This window comes from Kryptolebias marmoratus, linkage group LG17 (genome assembly GCF_001649575.2).
Source record: "Kryptolebias marmoratus isolate JLee-2015 linkage group LG17, ASM164957v2, whole genome shotgun sequence".
Classification (NCBI taxonomy): domain Eukaryota; kingdom Metazoa; phylum Chordata; class Actinopteri; order Cyprinodontiformes; family Rivulidae; genus Kryptolebias; species Kryptolebias marmoratus.
The window spans coordinates 2,069,679-2,084,606 of record NC_051446.1 but is presented as its reverse complement, the minus strand read 5'-3'; the positions used below and the strand labels follow the sequence as shown (position 1 = coordinate 2,084,606).

Here is a 14,928-nt window from a genome sequence, read left to right as displayed (position 1 = left end):
GCAAAACTGAATTTTTCTGGACTGATCACAAATTCTATTTGGGCATCCTAAGGTTGGAAAAATGCCACTTTCCCAAAAATTAAAAAACAAAATTTTTGACAGTATCAAACTTGTAGCCCTTTGCATTAATCAATACCCAAGAAGTGGCCCTCAGTTTTTAAAAAGGTTGGTGAACCCTGATCTACAGAAACGGCTAAAGAGACTGAAAATAGGTTAACAATGGCAATATCCATGGAAGAGCTATATGAGACTGAGAAGTGCTACTGTTTTGGTGTATTATGTATTTACACTTAAATTTGTTAAGTAAAGTATGACGATACGCAAGCATGTCACGTTTTGCAGATTTACTTGGGTGCTTTGTTTACATGGAGTGCCTACCTGCATTTCAGAATTGTATTTCAGTATATCTGAAAAATTACAGGAGTAAACTTTTTCAAACTGCGCCATCTGATATAGTTCAGGATAATTTTATGTTTAATTTAATACTTTGCAATGAGTACGTTCAAATGTTCTGAAATCATCCAGTCAAAGACCAGACCTCAATGCAATTGAGAATCTCTGGTTTGATTTAAGGATTGTTTCACAAGCAGCATCCATTCAAACCTGAAGGAGCTGGTTAGATAGAGATCATGGAGACGAACCTGAAGAGATTGATGCTGTAAACTTCTACAAAAAGTGGTGACACAAAGTACTGAGTTTTTGGGCTGAAACCATATGTATGGACCATATTTCAGTATATATATATATATATATATATATATATATATATATATATATAATAAAATCCTCTATTTATCTTAACTATTACTCTTAGTATTTTTTGAATAAAAGTTATAAACAGATTTTAAAAACGTATTTAATTTCCAAGTTGTAATGCAACAAAATAAAATTACAGAGAGGGATGAATTATTTTCCAATCCAATGCATGTTCATTTCACTGGAATTTCCACCTATATTGTTCCATAACCATCCTCCTTCTGAGAACAGGGTGTCTTTGTGTTTTGTTGTAGAATTTGGAGCATTCACTTCAGTGACTGTGTTCAAATGCCTGGCTGATTATCTGTGTTCACTGAAGCTTTAGTGTCTTTCTAAACAAGTATTGTCTCTTCACTCTCTGTGTAGGACAACTAATTGCTCCATGAGGAATCACAGGCCATGCTGCTCATAGGGCCCTTTTTTCTGATGCTGATCTTGTTGGTTGGAACTGGAGTAAAGCTCCAATTTTGGAGTGACCAAATGAAACCAGTTCGAGCACCGTTGATCCCTCATCGTCCGTTTGTTGTTGTGTGGAATGCCCCTACAGAGTCATGTCGCCTACGATTCAAGGTGGACTTGGACCTCAGCATTTTTGACATTGTAGCAAATCTTAATGAGACACTGAGTGGACCAAATGTCACTATATTCTACCACAGCCATCTGGGATGCTACCCTTACTACTCCAGTTCTGGGGTTGCCATCAATGGTGGCCTGCCACAAAACCAGAGCATATCCAAACATTTGAGCAAAGCCCGAATGGACATTGACAAGTTGATTCCCCACAAAGATTTTCGAGGCCTAGGTGTAATTGACTGGGAAAACTGGAGGCCTCAGTGGGTCCGAAATTGGGGTTCCAAGGACATTTACCGCAAAAAGTCTAAGGAACAGATCCAAAAACTTCACCCAAACTGGCCAGAGAGCAAAGTTGAAAAGGAAGCAAAGGAAAATTTTGAAAGGGCTGGGCAAGCTTTCATGAATATGACCTTAGCACTGGCTAAAGCTCGCAGGCCAAATGGATTATGGGGGTTTTACCTGTTTCCAGACTGCTACAACTATGGCTACAAACAACACCCACAACGCTACAGTGGAGAATGTCCCAATGTTGAGCATGTCCGCAATGATCATTTGATGTGGCTCTGGAAGGAGAGCACCTCCCTCTACCCATCCATCTATCTGGACTATGAGTTGAAGTCCTCACCAAACACTGTCAAGTTCGTCCACTACAGAGTCAAAGAAGCCATGAGGATTGCCTCCATTGCACGGACAGACTTTACATTACCTGTTTTTGTCTACTCCAGACCTTTCTACGCCTACACCTTTGTTGTGTTGTCAGAGGTACATTTTTAGTTTTCATAATGACACACAGTTTCTTAGTTAATTTCTAAGAAATGGAATGAAAAAAGTTTTAATGGAGCTCTGTTTGCATGTGTTACCATTGGCTCTCTCCTTTTTTTATGTTGTTCTAAACTGTTAGGAATTTCTGACTGTTTTTAAATGTTGTATATAAATTATGTTAGTAATTTGAATCCCCACGTGTCCAAAGACAGCATAGACCAAAAAGTACAGTAGATAATTAGACTGTTGTAATCACAAGCTTAAAATGTTTTATTTCTGTTTAAGAGTGACTTAGTTCACACCATTGGAGAAAGTGCTGCCGTGGGAGCATCAGGAGTTGTCCTCTGGGGATCATCAGAATATGCTCGATCACAGGTGACTGTTGAAGCATGACAACAAGAACAAAAATTCAAACTGTTTCCAAACATGAAATAGGCTCATATCTTTCATTTGACGTAAACAGTGTTTTAGATGATTATTAATGATTAAAGGTCTAGAATTTCTTGCGTTGCCATTCACTTTTCATGCCAGAATGTTAAACTAAGATCATCTTATGGAAATTTATGAAGTTATAGCCCTTTTGGTCAAAACACCTAAGTAAAGTTAAGTTTCATTAAAATCCACCTTGAAGGGGTTTATTTAAAAAATAATTATCTATAAATGTATATCCAACGATTACTTTTTGATAGTATCATTACAATCTGTACAGTGGTTTGTGAGCTATTTTGCTAAGGCTACAGACAAACGAACACACGCACAGCTATGGGCAAAACCATTATTTCCTTTGCCTGGCTGTGCACAGTATTCAAAGTCATATTGGATGACCAGTTAAGTTACATTTCATTATATTACAAAATAAAAAGATACAAAACCATTCAGAGTAATGTAGACAGGGCCAAAGTGTCATTAAATGGCTTTGTCCAGCTAAATATTTCACTTTTGAACTTAATGGTTTAGTTTATTACATGACAAGGATCTTAATCATTACATGATTGTTCTTTAATTTCTTTGCTAAAATATTTTCAGTATTTTGCTTAACAATAGTATAACTAATGTGGAAATCTAATATTGTTTTCTGACAAAAGTTGTTGGTACATTGTACTTAAAAGTTGAAGGAGATGGAAAGCAATAATTTCTGGTTTTAAAACTTAAAGAACCATCCAATCCCTGTTTTAAACTGTTAAATATAGTTTTATGTTCCCTTGTTTCTCCAGAGGAACTGCCTGACTGTGAAGAATTATATTGATGGTCCTCTGGGACATTATGTTATCAATGTCACATCTGCAGCTAAGCTGTGCAGCAAAGCACTTTGCAAGAAGAACGGCAGATGTGTTCGCAAGAGCCTGGACTCAGGTGTTTACCTGCACCTCAATCCTCGCTTTTTCAACATTCACCACAACCCAGCACCCAGGGGCCCCCGTTTCCATGTCAGGGGTCACCTCAACAATCATGACATCCTGGACATGAAGCACAAGTTCACCTGCCAGTGCTACCAGGGCTGGACCGGAGTTTACTGTGAGATTCCCCAGGCTTTGTCCCCTCCTCCTTCATCACCACCTCTGCATCCTACCCCATCCCCTCACCCTTGGGGCAACAGTCTACTGGCAGATATTCTGCTCCTTATTTTGCTTCATTTCTCCTGTCTTTGCATTATTATGTTCTTGGGACTTTGTCTGATTATTAAGTGTTTGATCTTGTAGGCACCAATAATATTTTAAAGCCAGAAAATAGACTAGGACCATCTTATGTTGAAAAATGAGTTGTTAGCCATTTTAGTCAAACCTTAAAAATAACTTGCATGATTTGTTAGTGCTTGAATTATATGTATGTTGTGAATTAATCTGAGTTACTTACCACCACATCTAATTTTAGCTGAATAACAGTAAAATTTACTAAGTTAAAGACATTTATATGTAGGCTAAAGTCAAACAAGACAAACAACCATCCACACTTGTCATGATTTGAGTTTGTCTGTATTGCTTTTCTGTGTTTTATGTCATTCCTGTGTTTCTTGTCTTGGTGATTCTGTTTTGTTTCAATTTTCTCTTGATAATAGGGCGGCAGTGGCTCAGGAGGTAGGGGTTTGTCCTGTAATCGGAGGGTTGCTGGTTCGAGCCCCCGCTCCGGCTGTCTCAGCCGTTGTGTCCTTGGGCAAGACACTTCACCCGCCTTGCCTACTGGTGGTGGTCAGAGGGCTTGGTGGCGCTGGTGTGATGTCAGCCCGCCCCAGGGCAGCTGTGGCTACAATGTAGCTTACTGGCATCAGTGTGTGAATGTGTGGATGAATGGGTGAATAATAAAGTGCTTTGGGGTCCTTGGACTAGATAAAGCGCTATATAAGTGCAAGCCATTTACCAATACGATGGAATGTTTATCTGCCAGCCCAGAGCAGATCCACAGATGTCCTTAGGCAAAAGACGGGGCAGGGCATCTTGTTTACATAAAATCCAGAGAGAAATTGAAGATAGCTAGCCAAGGCCAGCGTCAGGGAAGCCAGATTCACATAACAATAATTGTTTTGGGTAAGGCCGACTTATGTTTTCTGTCTGCATTGAAAGTCTTGCTGGTACTTCTCAATGGCGAATCCAAACAGCCAGATTCCAGGTCCATTCTGCCTGATTCGAGTGAGCAACTTTCTCCAAGATTTATCCCATTTCATTTCTGAGTCCAGGAACCGCATTTAGCCTATGGTCGATTCTGCTCCCGTAACATCAAAGTCTTGAGTGTATATCGCCGAACCCATCAAACGAATTTGACGATATGTCAGGTAACTGCCTAATCCAAACAGCAGAAATCCTGTTATCAAACACCCAAATATGTAAAGATCCTCCACGTCCTCCACTGACAAAATCGATAGACACAGAATCTTCCACTTCTGCCAGGAATCCATTGTGTATCCAGCAAATGATGTCCCATCCGGGCAGGCGGGCTCTCCCTTGCCCAGTCTTCCCGTCGAGAAAATTTGATCAATTGCATTGAGAGACCAGCTGACCAGAGCCATAGTTTATAAATTTTGGAGAATATGCAAAGAGAAGCTTCAAAAAGAGAGCGGGGGTCAGGAGACAGAGAGAAAGAGACAGAGAGAAAAAACCACGTCCGCCTTCCACCAGGAGTAGAGAGAGAAAAAAAAGTCCCCTCTCAGATAATCTGTTAGCTTGTCCACCCAGTGTTGTGTTGAGCTGTTTTCCCATCAAGGTCTGTTTCCCCACCAGCTTAATTTCTTTATATTTTATGAACCCCCACTATTTTTTTCAAGGTTTAGGAGACTCCCTCACAAATTCCATTTGCCATAGACCTTGATGGAGTATAGAGAGACACTGACTTTATGAGTGAATATTGCACATGCAGTGTTTGGTGAGTAACTGGAAGTGAAAAATAAAATCAGTAGCACCTCTTAAAGGCTGCTTGTACAAAGGGGTAAAATCAAGATGAAAACAAAAATCTAATGCAAGTTTTTTTTTAGTTTTTTTTTTAACCCAGGTCTAAGCATATCTATCGTTATGTCAAATAATTGTGACCTTTGAAGGTCAGAAATTAAAAACCAGAAAAAAATTACGTCATTAGGATCTCTCCGCTTTGAATAAAAAAAGAATAACTAGATTTTATTGCTGTTAAAGCTCCCTATGAGCGGACATGAGTTGGGCTAAGCTGAAGCTGACTTGGTCGAATTATTCTGGCAGCTTGTCTGACAGCGTTATTATCGGATTATGAAGACTGACAGCCAGTGAAGTAAACAAACTCATCTTCAATTCACAGTCACTGCAATTTCATTTCAGGGTCTTTCTCTGCCTCATGTTCTGAACACAACCCTAAAAGTACAAGAGCAGAAAAAATAACCTGTTTTGGATAACAGTTTTTCCCAGACATGCTCTAAAAACTGCATTTATAATTTATTTCAGCTGTGTTTGCATAACCACATGTAAAGAATCTAAAACATATTTTTACTTACTTAAAAAAACAAATATCTAAGGTTCATCTTTCAATATGTCCTAAATCCACAGACACTGAACACCTGTCATTTTAAAAACCTCAGACTTCACTTAGCTCCTGCACTACAGCTAACGACCATAATTTGCTTTAGCTCAGTGTCAGCTCTCATTGTGAATGTTCAGCTTGTCTGTAAAAGAAGCTGGCAGAGACTAAACATGAGTTCTCTCTCGAATTGATACTGAGTGTGTCAGCGAATGTTTTCATTCCAGCTGTTGGAGTTTTTGGAGGAGAATGTTGTCCCATTCTTGTCTGTTGTCAGATTCTAGTTGTTAAACACTCCTGGGTCTTCTTTGATGGATTTTTTTTTTTCTGAATGGAAGCATATATTCTAAAACTTGTACAATATATACTTTTCTGCATTGGTGGCAACTTTGTTAAATATTATTCATTGAAACATTACACTCCAGTCATGTAGGCTACTTCAGGCCAGTTTTTAATAATAAAACGTGAGGATTATGATGAGGCAGAGAAATTACCTTAGAAAACAACATTAGTGAAGAAAAAAAAAAGTTTTCTTCCTCCGGGGGTGTGGGTGGGTAGGGGTACATAATGTTTGAGAACCATTGTTCTAGTTAAAGAGGGGCTCCCCAGCTGTACAACATTAATCAACACAAAAATTACAAAAAATCATAAATTTGATATATATATACTGGACAAGATTCACAAGAGCGTGACGTATGAGCATGCAATGGAAGCACTGCCAACTTGATAGGCAAAGAGCTGAATTAAACAATGTTGAAATCAGGCAGTAAACCATGTAAAACAGCTAAATTCTAGTTCTTTGAGGAGTGAGTTGCTTTGTCTACTGATCATGAATGACTAGCTGGCACTCCTATTGAGATAGGAACAAACCAGCATGGGTGATATTTATTTCTGTGCAACACTTGATAAACTTTAAACAGAGTTTTCACATATCGTTATTTAAGCATACAACATAGTAAAGGGAACTGAAGGAGGGCACAATATTTTATTGGCACAATAATATTACCTAAAATTATAATTAAAGGTGTCCCCTGCCTGTCACAGATTCTGGTGGAGATAGGCACCAGCCCCCGTTACCCGGAAATGAGAGAAAATGGACGTATATAATTAAGTCTGCTTGTGCTTCTACCTGCTCCCTTGAATATGTGGAACAAACATTTTGATATTGTGCTTCATTCTGTATTTTATTACATTTTTTTCTTTTCTTTTGTACATATCCAATACATAAATTAAAAAAAAGTCTGGGTAGAAGTACTTTTTATATTGAACACTGCTGTTACTCACAGACCTACTTTAAAAAAAGTCTGTCTGATCTTAGCTTGCCATTTTACACATAGTGGAAAGAAAATTAACTTGTTTTTCCAAAGTTTAGACCTTTAAAATGAACCATATGTGACACTTTTATAGTGACGATTAGCCTTCATTTAGAGTCAGCTGTGTGAAGGAGGAGAGTTTTGACTCGCTTTGAATTATTCTCCTAAAGATCTGCTTTGCATTTGGCTACAATTCTTGTTTATTGAAGACTTTGGAAACACAATTTTTTCCATAGTTGATATTTAGAACAGTGGTGCCCAGACTGATAATAATGTGCAACAAACAGCAAAGGTGTGGCAAGCAGTAATTACCAAGCACTCACCTCTCCACTCAAACATAAGATGTTCTGTATTACCTGTGGCTGTGCCCCACACCCCTATACATGGTGAAATCAAATTACAAACAATAAGGAAACAACCATATTGTGGTATAGAGCAGGGGTAGGCAATCCTGGTCCCCGAGGGCCACTATCCTGCATTTTTACTTTTTTCCCTGCTCCAACACACCTGATTCAGTGGTTAAATCACCTCTTCATGTTCTGCAGAAGCCTGTTAATCACCCATTGATTCAAATCATGTGTGTTAGAGCAGTTAAACAAGTAAAACATGCAGGATAGTGGCCCTCGAGGACCAGGGTTGCCTACCTCTGGCATAGAGCAAAATTAACAAACTGTGTTGACCGTTTTTGTTTGTATTTCCTATCAAAATGGTGGCTGGATATAAAACCCCCCAGATGTGACGTCACATGCAAACTATGTATTGCATAAGGTTGCACATAATGTTTTTTGAAAGGTTTGACCAAAGCATCTACAACTCTGTCATTTCTCAGCATAAAATGATGTTTGGCTGTACTTCAGCTGTTTATCCATTTTGTTCTGCTCCAAAGATCAGCGTCATCTTCTACTGCTGATTACAGAGACTGCAAGGAAGCAGCTAAACATTTATATTCTTCATACACAAATGCTTAGCAAGGTCCAAACAGCTACAGCTGATGATCCAGATGGATCACATGTCACAGCTCTTAAACCAAATCAAGTAGACATACTATCTAAACCAGGTCAATTTCCTGCTCTCTGAACTCAACGGTTGTGTTTACCTATCCTGAAAGCACATAGTTTAATTCTTTGAAAGTGAAAGTATGTATTAGAAAAGACAGGCACCTAAACAGCTGTTACTGCTAACAATGATCTCATGTAATTGTAAGTTTCAGTTTTGACGAAAGAGTAGGGCAAGGACATTTATTTTCAACACTGTTAAAAAGCTATTGAAACAGAATGAATTAAAGGCCTAGCTTTCCTTGAAGTTTTGCATGTCACCTGCTGCCTTTCACACAAGAGTTGTTGACTAAAATTATCTTATAACAACTGTAAAATTCATTGACGTATAGACATTTTTGTGTAAGCAATTAGCTATGGCAGCCATCTCAAATTGGGTTGATTCATAGCCAGTGATTACGTTTTAAGAGTTTCATTGAAATCCATCCAGTGGTTCAAGAGCATTTCTGCTTAAGAACAAGCAGTGTTGACTCCACACGTTAATGCCAAAGTTTTCAGTAGAGATGTCACTCAGTGTGCTGCACTCCAAGTATGGGTTGGAGAGGATGCTCAGCTACTGCCACATCAAATGTTAGCTCAATTTTCATAAAATTGGTGAATGTTTTTTTAATTTTTTTAAGATCAGTTAGCTGTGGCAGCCATCTTAAAGCATTTTGCTAACAAACAGACAGAGTTGATTCCAATAGTTAATGTCAATGTCTTAAACAGATTTTGTGCAATCAGTTAATACTCAGATAACTGTGATAACTGCCTGAAAGTTTCATCAAAATTTATTCAGGGATTCATGAATAGCACAGTGGAGCAGTGGTTAGCCCTGTCATCTCCCAGTGAGAAGGTCACAGGATTGCCTCCCAGCCTGGGGCCTTTCTGGGTGAAGTTTGCATGTTTTCCCTGTGCACACATGAGTTTATCCTGGATGTGCTGGTTTCCTCCCACAGACCAAAAACAAGCACGTTAGTTTCACTGGTAACTCTAAATTGTCTCTAGGCGAAAGTGTGAATGGCTGTTTGTCTCTGTGTGCCCCTGTGATGGACTTGGGATCTGTCCAGGGTGTACCTTGCCTCTTGCACAGTCACTGCTGGAGGTAAGCATCAGCTCCCCATGACCTTGAAATAACAAGTTGGTGCCCATCGCCTTCCCTTCAGCATATGCAACACAACTCATCAGTAGGGCCTTGAAGTGTGGGGCATAGAGCACTGCAGGCATGGGGGGAACACCAGTAGTAGGCAGTAACCCCCCTCCTATGTTTGGGCCTGTCCTGCACCTCTAATTTACTGCATTAGAGACACTTAGGGTTCTGGGGTTGGGGATGGTGAAAGAAGATGGATGGGTTTACAAGATATTATGCTAACAGTGCAGACAAACAAACATACACACACATGTTCACACAGAAATGGGCAAAAACCTTTTTGCTCCATTTTGTCTACAGGTGTTAAAAATGTTTGTGACATTCTAAGAAACAGCATTGTTTTTTAATGGTTCCTGACTGAACAGAGAGAGATGAAATAAACAGACTGAAGAGTGTTTATGGTGTAGCATCAGCATGCTTTACAGCCTTTATGTGTAAAGAGCCACAATAAGGGTTTTGATATACAGATTCAAAAGACAAATGGGCTTTAAAACTGAACTAAATAGTGTTTTGAAGGCAACACTAGTTGAAAGAAAACCCTAAAATATGCTTTTTGTAAAAAAAACAAAAAAATATATGTTTTTTTGAAAAATACTGAACATTGAAGAAACCACTTGAGTGGTTTTGGCTTTTTCTGTGACCCTCCTGATGTGTGACATCCACAGAGCGACAGAGGTTCACAGCATTCAGCCATTCATCAGTGAGTGGATGAATACCGGTACAATATGGTTTAGTTCGTTAGAATTAATTGTTCGAACTGGCCAGAAAATACTACTTGAGTTTAATTTTTTGGCTTCCTGAAAGATAAAAACCTTCCTCAGATTTGGATCCATAAGCTCTGACGTGGGAATTACTATCAGAACTTAGGTTCGGGCTACTTCAAAGAGAAGCACTGCTCTGACCCTCGTTAATGCAGTGGACTTCACCCCCAAAATAGGACCTTTTGACAGCATCAGTCCTAACTATTTTTAATTTTAAAAGAAAGGCAAATCGAGAGGAGGACATCGCCACAGAGAAGGGAGGAAAAACAGGAACTTTTACTTCAAATGTGACATGGTCATTAAAAGGTACGAGCTGCTTACAGGCCGACAGCCTGAGATCAGTTTGTCACTCAGAGCAGTTTGTTATTGATGAAAAAATATAGACAATCTATGTGTGATTAAACAAATGTCATAGTCTGATACTGCTATTGGTTAGTTCACTCTGGTGTGAGAGTTCATAAAATTATTGACTAAAGTGCTAAAAACAAGTTACTTAAAATTTAGGTCAGAAAAACAGGTCCTAGAATGTTGTGTGGATGTGTTTGTTTAAATAATCACCTGGTCCATATAAGGCTGACCAGAACGCTTCACTTGGACATTGTATGCCTCCTTACCTCCTTAGAGATAAATACCTATATTCTACCCTTATTTTTTATTTTACCCTTATTTTTGTATTAAAATCAATCATGGTCAGTATAAATTAGCCTTTTTAAGAAACATAAACAAAAGCCCTCTTCAATGACTGTGAAAACTGATTTATATTCAGCAATGCCAATTAAAATAAGTGATTGCCTAAATATGTACCCTCTTTAAAATGACTGTTGGAAAGGCAGTGAGTTGTAGCACTGAGCGCCATCTTGTGGCAAATATTGGTAGGTGCGTTATTTAGTTTAGAACTGCTCAAAACTTAGTCTGACACAGAGCTAGCCACGTTAAGCAACCAAAGCAGTTTAAGTTGTGTGCATAGCTGACAAAACGTAAGTTTAACCTAAAAATAGCTGCATAGGCAATTGTCTTGTGTTTTGCCATTGTAGTTAGGCCATGTTTAGCTTGTGTTTTATATTATTGGCTGTTTGTTCTCTAATGTTTGAGGTTGTTTATTAGATGCTAACGCTAACTTCATACGGTACAGTGTTTGTTCGTAAGCTATGTTAAGCATCAGAGTTATAAGTGTTTAAGCTTCAGTTATGCTAAGTTAGTCATACTGTGCAGATACAAATGTTGAAGGTAGATGTCCAAAGTAGTTTTATGAATACAGACCTCATGCATTTCTGATTCTGTTTATTTCTTTCTTTTATAGAACACACACACACACACACACACACACACACGAAGACAGTCACATACTTAGACATCTGTACGTGAAGGCTGCTATATGTCACCTGTTAATAATTAAAGAACATAAAGGAACTACAAGCATCGTGTCTGTGCTCCTTACTGGCACCACAAGGTGGATATCAACATAAGAACCCTTATGCAGTTAGAACCTAAAATTCATTGCTATCGTACAGTGACTGTCCTAATTCAACAGAGTTCCAACCACTTGGTGCCAGTAGTCTCACAATTAGAGAATGGAAATAATTTCATGGCAGTGGATATGTCTCAATTAGTAGCACTAAAACAGTATATTCACTGGTTAATCAGTGTTCCTTGCTACCATTACATCATAAAGACTAAAGAACACTCCAAGCAACTCAGAGAAAAGATTATTCAAAAAACCTACAAGTCAAAGGGTGGAAACAAAAGGATTTCCAAGGCCCTAAGCATCCCAGGCCATCCTCACAAACTGAGTGACCGTACGAGAAGGGGAATAGTGAGAGAGGCCATCAAGTCACCTGTGAGCACTTTGAAGGAGTTCTAAACTTCAGCAGGTGAGATGGGAGAGACTGAGCTACAACAACTGTTGCCCAGGTTCTTCACCAGTCTAAACTTTATGGGAAAGTGGCAAAGAGAAAGACACTATTGAAGAAAACTCATTAAATCTTGATTAGAATTTGCCACGTGCCAATGTAGACTATTCCATGGTCAAAAAGAAGAAAATTCTGACCAAATAGGAAATATATTTTTATTTAATTGGTATCATTCTGTAGAATTTTTTTTTTTTACTTTGACTTTTGAAAAAGTTATTAACCCTCTCAAGACAGGCATTGCAACAACATATCTGATTTTTACTGTTACTAAAACTTAATTTGACCTGAGAGGGTAAATATTATTTTTTGTCAGAAATGGCAATTTATTTTGACCATGGTTAATTTATGACAGCAATAAAAGAATAAAACATCCAAGTGAATGGATAGGCACTGAACATCTAAAACTGATTCACTTTTGGAGTCAATCCATTTTAATATGGTCACCAGAGCTAATCAACATTAGCCAACACAACAATGGATATGACTCAGTCAATTTGACAGATATTGAGGTAAAAGTTGACATGGCAGTACCTGAGAGCAAATCATAACACATACTCTGAGGGCAACATTTCATGAGATTGCGCACAACATTTTTCAAAGTCATTTGACCCAAAAATCTACAACTCTGTCATTTCTCAACATACTAAGATGATCTTAGTCTAAAACACTAGGACTTTAAGTGTTAATCTTTTTTGACTTATTCATGCATCTTTATGATTGAATAATATGGAAATGTATAATCAAATGTTGACAGATGACCTTAAATTAAAAATGAACAAATTCAGCAACAACAGACTAAAGACGTTTAAGGAAACATATGTTGAACAGATTTCTGTCAGAGTGCTAAAGCTGCTTCCTCCAGTTAAAAACAGTAACCTGGCTGCTATTCAAAGAGCCTGAATCAGTCTGTTGATTTTGAATACCTCTGAGATCCAGATCCTACATCAATACAGATCAACAGACTTCTGTGGAATTTGTCAAGGGCCATAATCACTCTTGGTTGGTGGGCAAACATGGTATCAGAAAAAAAATAATAAAAGAGCTAAGAAAAAACAAGAAATCCAAAAACCATAATGACGCAGATGAAAGAATAAATAACTGGACTCTTTAAAAGTGTTAAGCCAGTAACTCACTGGGCTGTGACTGGTGGTAACAGAACAGTAGGCTATTTGGACTGAGTCTTCAAAATGTCTCATAACTACCTTCAAGGCAGTCACTCCAATCAAGTGATTTCTGTAACGCTCTTTGAGACCTTTGCACCTGTCCGCAGGTATTTTGTCCCACTCATGAACAAACTGCTCCATCTGTCTGTCATGAACGGGGTGGAAGGAGGCGAACCCAGTATGCAGACTCATAATGGAAAAAATAATCTAATTTATTAAATAAATAATCAAATCCCAAAACAAAGGCTGTTGTGGCAGCAGAACTAAATGTAACAAAACCTAAACACAAGAACACAGGAGGCAGCACATACTGGCAGGAAAAAACTGGACAGAACATCAGGGAGGCAAGAGTTTGACAATGAACCAGCAGGGAACTGTGGAAAGTGACTGGGTTTTAAAGGCAGAGGGTGATTAGTGGAAGTGGGCACAGGTGAGATGATTAAAGAGCTAGAGGCAGGTGTAGATGGGTGAGAACGGGGAAGAGAAAGAGTAACTGAGGAGAAGTGAATGGTGACTGAGGCACAGGGAAGAGACAACTAAATAACACAAACAATAAACTCAAACTGAAACATGAAGACAAAATAAAATACAAAAACCCAGATCCTAACACTGTCTCAGGTTTGAAAGGTTTCTTCTCCAGACTGCAGGTTTCAGCTCCTTCTACAGATGCTCAACAGGATTTAAATCAGAGATTGGAGGGTCACTTCAGAATAGGCCAGTATTTTGTTCTGAGACATTCTTGAGTGTTTTTAGCTTTGTGTTTTGCCTACTTATCCTGTTTGAGGACCCATGAGCTGTGACTTAGACCAGGCTTTCTGACACTTAGCAGCTCATTTGGCTCCAAAATGCCTTCATAGTTTTGAGATTTCATTGTACCCTGAACAGATTGAAAAGTTACTTTTCTTCCAAGCCAACCGTAATAAACTTGGGGAAAACTCATCGGGGAGGACTCTGCATCTATATGAACAAGCACTGGTGCTTAAACTGCATTCTGGTGAGCAACCATTGTTAGGAGTCTGTGAAATATTTATTGCTGAAATGCTGCCTATTTATTATCAAACAAATAAATTATTTTGTTCTCAGTAATTTTTTTATTTTTTTTCCATCAAACTGTATATTTAATTAGATCATTACCTGTCCACTTATTGATTCCATGCCATGTTTTCAGATGTGAGTTTATTTGTTAACTTTCAAGTCCATTTATAGAGTTAGCATCATTAATAACTAGTTAGCTTAGCAGCTACTACAAAGCTAACCAACATTATCAGTGTCAGGCACTGATGTTTGTTTCACAAATTTTCATAAAGCTTCTTATTAAACTATAAAAGCCTTGTTTAACTTACAAAACAAAAAAATCTATTTTAAACTCACCACCACAGGCTTCAGGTCTGAGTCTCTCTGAGCTAACACAGCTAACAGAAGGCTGAAGCAGCTTCCTTTAACTTTAACAATGTCTCTTTAACATGGCTAGGAGTTCATGGAATTTATTTCATTATTTTTAGTTCAGTTTCACCAGATTTTGGTTTGGAGGTTT

The 14,928-nt window shown here is 38.4% G+C and overlaps 1 protein-coding gene across 1 annotated transcript; it reads left to right on the top strand.

The window, feature by feature from the left end:
• Window positions 1-963: 963 nt before the first annotated feature.
• hyal6 (hyaluronoglucosaminidase 6) lies at window positions 964-4,165 on the top strand. The gene is made up of 3 exons (XM_017435586.3): window positions 964-2,091; window positions 2,377-2,466; window positions 3,306-4,165. The coding sequence occupies exons 1-3, from the start codon at window positions 1,156-1,158 to the stop codon at window positions 3,789-3,791; spliced, it is 1,512 nt and encodes a 503-aa protein (XP_017291075.1). The 5' UTR covers window positions 964-1,155; the 3' UTR covers window positions 3,792-4,165.
• The last annotated feature ends 10,763 nt before the right edge of the window (window positions 4,166-14,928 follow it).